The sequence below is a fragment of the Lonchura striata genome, chromosome 1 (assembly GCF_050655825.1).
Source record: "Lonchura striata isolate lonStrDom1 chromosome 1, ASM5065582v1, whole genome shotgun sequence".
Lineage (NCBI taxonomy): Eukaryota > Metazoa > Chordata > Aves > Passeriformes > Estrildidae > Lonchura > Lonchura striata.
The window spans coordinates 51,396,436-51,401,579 of NC_140703.1; the positions used below are offsets into that span (position 1 = coordinate 51,396,436).

At 56.6% G+C, this 5,144-nt stretch overlaps 1 protein-coding gene across 1 annotated transcript; it reads left to right on the top strand.

Moving 5' to 3' along the window:
* Positions 1–1,259: 1,259 nt before the first annotated feature.
* Positions 1,260–4,561, top strand: LOC146768670 (uncharacterized). The gene is made up of 3 exons (XM_085588377.1): positions 1,260–1,303; positions 1,969–3,328; positions 3,577–4,561. Exons 1-3 carry the CDS (start codon positions 1,260–1,262, stop codon positions 3,667–3,669), a joined length of 1,497 nt encoding a protein of 498 aa, XP_085444503.1. The 3' UTR covers positions 3,670–4,561.
* The last annotated feature ends 583 nt before the right edge of the window (positions 4,562–5,144 follow it).

Below are 5,144 nucleotides of genomic sequence, written 5' to 3' on the forward strand. Positions count from 1 at the left end.
AAACCCTGAACGGTAAAATACAGACAGGCTGCAGTGCACAATGCAGGATGTGAGAAAGGCTCTGCTGTTTATCAAAACTCATTGTAGTCTCTTCTTAAATAATATTAACACAATCCTGTCCAGTTTACATCAGGTAAGGAAAACAGTGTAGTAAGGAGTTTTGGGGATAAAGAATAAAGGAGAGTTGAAAGCCTTAGGTGGAAGGGCAGAAAGTCCCATGTTGCAGAGGATAGATAGATACGATTGTTATTTTAGCTAGCCGGATGTCACTTCTACCCTTGGATGAATCATGGAGTGAAATGGACTCTTCCATCCCACCCCGCAAGAGATTGTGGTTCATCCCGCACCTCTGTACCTGCCCCTGAAGCATCGGAGTCTGTAACCCCATTGGCCCATGCCTTGTCCCAGCCCACCTGGGAGCCCCTGATAAGGGGGCTCTGAGCGGCCATGCGGCCTCTTGGACTTCCTCCTCTCTTGGACTTCCTCCCTGCCTGGGGCTTCCCCTCTCCTAAACCCTCCGTTTCTCTCTCCCCTCCCCCGTCCTCCTAAGCCCAGCCACGTGCTACGCCTGAGAGCACGAGGCTTGGGCATTCCTGAATTCTCCAATAAATCTCTTCCCCCAAGAGCAAGCTTCAGAGATCTCTGCCTCCCAACACCCCCAACCGTGCAAGAGGAGCCTACTCTTCCCACAACTGGCGCCCAACGTGAAAGAAAAAGGAACCCACGAATCTCGACACCTCCATGCACGGTAATTACCTGTGATAGCCTCCTCTTCGCTCTGAGCACAGGCTGTCGTTGCTAAGCAACGTAGAAGCCTTATCTCTTTAAAGTTTGCCGAGGCATTTTACCCTCGAGCACCATCGCCTGTCAATAGCCGGCTTTTGGAGCTCTTGGGACTGCCCGAGCAAGGAGCTGTGAGCTGGTGGCACGTGGCCACGTTAAGAGAGCGCACCGAGCACTGCCTAGCACTGCCTGCGCTGGAAGCCCCGAGGGGGGAGGTCTGAAGGTCCCGAGCACGGAAAAGCCGTCCGGAGAGACGCCCGGAGCTCTGAGGGGACCTGTGCAGAGTCCTGAGGAGAGGATCTCTGCTTTTGCGAATTTGAAGTGAGCTACACAGGTCTAAAATATGGGACAATCCCACTCTACCCAAGATAGAGATCTCTATAAGCAATTTAACCATCTTTTACGTAGTTATAACAGTAGTTTGCCTAAGAAAGAGTTAAAATCCCTTTTGGAATGGGTCCTGCCCCACTTCCCTCATGCGGATCGATCAGCCGCTTTTACCAAAGACTTCTGGGACTCAGTAGGTGATAGGCTTTTTATTGAGATTTCCAGGAGAGACGCCGTTGCTTGCAGGTTACTCCCAGCTTTTAGAGCTGTGGCCGAACTGTTCGTTCCACGAAAGCCGGTCCCGGCCATGTGGCCGGCCCACGCGGCTGCTGACGACCGCGCCGCGATCCCCTTCCGCCCCGCCCCTCCCTCTCCCGCCGCGGCCCCGGCTGCAACCGCCGCAGCCGCCCCCCTGAGTGACGCGGTTCCCGCCGCCCCCGCCCCGGCCCCTGCGACCCCCCACCCAACCCCCGCGCCGCGCCACCGGCCGCCGGCCCCCGCGGCCGCTCCCACCCCTGCCGCTTTCACCGCGACCGCGAGCCCACCCACAACCGCCGCGGCTGCGCCGGCCCCCGCGACCACCCCCCGCACCCCCCCGATCCCCGCGCCGCGCCGCCTGCCGCCGGGCTCGGCGGCCCCCGCCGCGGCCGCTCCCGCCCCTCCCACCTCCGCCGCGACCTCACCCCCCACCGCCGCGATCAGCCCCGGCCCCGCCCCACCCCCCGCGGCCGCCGCTCCTGTCCCGGCCCCCGCGGCCGCCCCGCCCCCCCTACTGGCCGCGGGGCTCGTGCCCGCCCCGGCTCCCCCCGAAACCCCCCTAGCAGCGGCTGTTGCTACTTTCGTTGGCTCCTTACAAAGCGCCTTCGCCGCGTTTCTACAAACGCTCGATCCGGCGATCACCGCCGCCGCTGCCTTGCCGCCGCTGCCCGCGCCGGGAGGGCGCGTGGCCACGCCCCCAATCCCGGACGTGCGACAGGAAGCACCGGGAAGCCCGGTGCGCCCACCCCAGCCCGAGCCCCGGCCGTGGGGGGACACCCCGGGTCCCCGCGCCGCGACCCCGTCACCCCCCGCCCCCCGGCAACCCCCCCGCGGAACGTGCCCATCATCAGCATGCTCCGGCGGGGCGGCAGACGCGGCCGCCATCTTGGTTCAGCCGGCGGAACACGTGGTGCGCCCCGCGCATGCGCAGTTCGCGGTGCCCCCGGTCCGGCCGGTCCCCGTCGCCTCTGCCGCGCCGCCGATAGAGCCTGCCACTCCCGCCGCGCCCCGTGCCGCCACCCCACCACCCCCCGCCTCCCGGCAACCCCCCCGCGGTGCGGGCCCAACATCAGACGGCTCCGGCGGGGCGGCAGACGCGGCCGCCATCTTGGTTCGGCCGGCGGACCACGTGGTGCGCCCCGCGAATGCGCGGTTCGCGGTGCCCCCGGTCTGGCCGGTTCCCGCCGCCTCTGCCGCGCCGCCGACGGAGCCCGCCGCTCCCCCCGCGCCCCGTGCCGCGGTCTGCGATCAGCCAGAACCCCCGAGCTCAGCAGCGGCGCCGGCAGAACCCCCGGAGCCGCCAGAAGGAGCCCCACCGCCGACGCCGGGGACCACCGAGTCGCTTCCGGGTTTGCCGTTAAAGCCCTCCGTGCCGGGTGCCCGCCCGGAACTCTGGCCAGCCGCGCAACAAGTTCTCGTCACCCCACCGCCGTCCCTACAGCCCCTGGATGCCCCCGCTTCCTCTCCTAGGCTGCATCCACATTCCACAGCTGCAGCCTCAGCTTGGAGAGAGCCCTCCACATCCTCAGGTTTCTCCCATGAGCCTTTGCTGACAGTCTCCACTCCTGCCCCTCTGCCCCAGCTGTTGGCAGCTGCAGCTGACTTACAGCTTAGCATGCAGCCAGGGGAAGAGAAACAGCACCTGGCAGCTGCTTTGACGAGTACAGGATCCACGGAGAACTGTGCTAGCCCTACCAGTACCACCCCTGCTGCCTCAGTTTCCCAGGATGCTCAGGGGATCATTGATGGCCTCCAACTGATGGACAGGCATATATCCAAGCCTCATGGTCCCAGAGAGTGGACGGCTGTCCCATCTCTGGACAAGAGAGAATTCCTAGTAGCGGCAGGAGATAGTTGCTTACCTTTCTCCTATGGTTACCAGCTGTTGGGGGGTACCATAGAAAAGACATCTAAAGCCCTAGAAAGCAGCTTATTAAAACAGAAAAGGGGAATATATAAGGCCACACCCCAAAATTGGTTCAGCAAAGCCCCATACGCATACAATTTTTCAAATTGCTGTATAGGACAGCCTGACATCCCCATTTACAGACACTTCCTGAACAACAAAAAAGTAAAAATAAAAGTCTTGATCAAGACCTCAGTCACAGGACAAATAGAAAGCCCATGCAACCTCGTAACATGGGAGAGAGGGTTTGCTTGTGTCTCTACAGGCGAAGGACTCAGATGGATCCCGGCAAAGAATGTAAGGCCATACACCGAAATCTGGCAGTGCCCTCACCAATGGCAGTGACTTTGCAGGTGCAAACCAAGAAGCAAGCGCTCAGATTTGAACTGTGCTAAGACGAGATGAAAACTACCTGCCAGAAACAATTCAAGACTATGGACATTTATTTTCACATGCATGTTAATTTTGTACCCTTGTTACATTTGTTCTCTTATTTCAAATTTTTGTATTGAGATTTCACCTATAGGTTAACCAAAGACAAATGCCTGGGTAACTCTGGCCAAGACTGCAAGCTCTGATACCATATCTCTAACCGATACAAAGCTCTAATAGACTTTTTCAACCTAGTCAATTATAGAACCTTCCCCAAAAGGTTTTTATAACACTACCTCAGTTAAATTCTTCCATTAGACTAAAGTATTCAAATGGTTAAAATGCTCAATCAGTAAAGAAATAAACGCCACCTTAATTACAATTAATAATCTAACTAAACAGTTTAACTGAAGGTTTGAGCTCTGCATCTTGGCTGAAGGAACTCTGTAAAGTAAGCTTGATTGTTTTTAGAGTAATAAGTGTAGTTTCATTAGCAATATGTTATGTACCCCAAGTTGTGCAAAAATAGTAATTAAGTCTGTATTTACCTTTTCAAAAGTTTAACGAAAAGGGGCAATTGTTGCAGAGGATAGATAGATACGATTGTTATTTTAGCTAGCCGGATGTCACTTCTACCCTTGGATGAATCATGGAGTGAAATGGACTCTTCCATCCCACCCCGCAAGAGATTGTGGTTCATCCCGCACCTCTGTACCTGCCCCTGAAGCATCGGAGTCTGTAACCCCATTGGCCCATGCCTTGTCCCGGCCCACCTAGGAACCCCTGAAAAGGGGGCTCCGAGCGGCCATCCGGCCTCTTGGCCCTCTCCTCCTCTCTAGGACTCCCTCCCTGCCTGGGGTTTCCCCTCTCCTAAACCCTCCGTTTCTCTCTCCCCTCCCCCATCCTCCTAAGCCCAGCCACGTGCTACGTCTGAAAGCACGAGGCTTGGGCATTCCTGAATTCTCCAATAAACCTCTTCCCCCAAGAGCAAGCTTCAGAGATCTCTGCCTCCCTACACCCCCAACCGTGCAGAGGAGAATACTCATCCCACAGTCCCAGATAAACATGGCTCTGATTTCCTCCTTCTGGGCAGTTCCTCCTGGGGAGAGCTGAACATCTTGTAAGTAGACTCTTCTTTTATGCCAGTCACTCTTAGATGTCTTGGGCTGCTGGCTCTGTAAAAAAAAAACAACAGATTTAATAGTTTCTTAATATCTTCTAATATTTTGTATCATAATATCCCTTCAGTGCTTTGAAATTAAACAAAACGACGCCGTTTAATTCCATCAGGCCTTTGGTGCACTTTGTGCAGTGCTGGAGTTATACAGTAGGGAAAAGCTGTCCCTGTCCTGCATTACAGATTCATGAATTTCTAAACTCACAGTATAGCACAACTCCTGTCTAGTAACAATAGGAAGCTGGCATTCTGTCTAGCAGAGTGTGAAGTCCCAGGAGAGCAGACAGAAGGCAGTAGGACCTGGAATAAAAGGTGCATCTG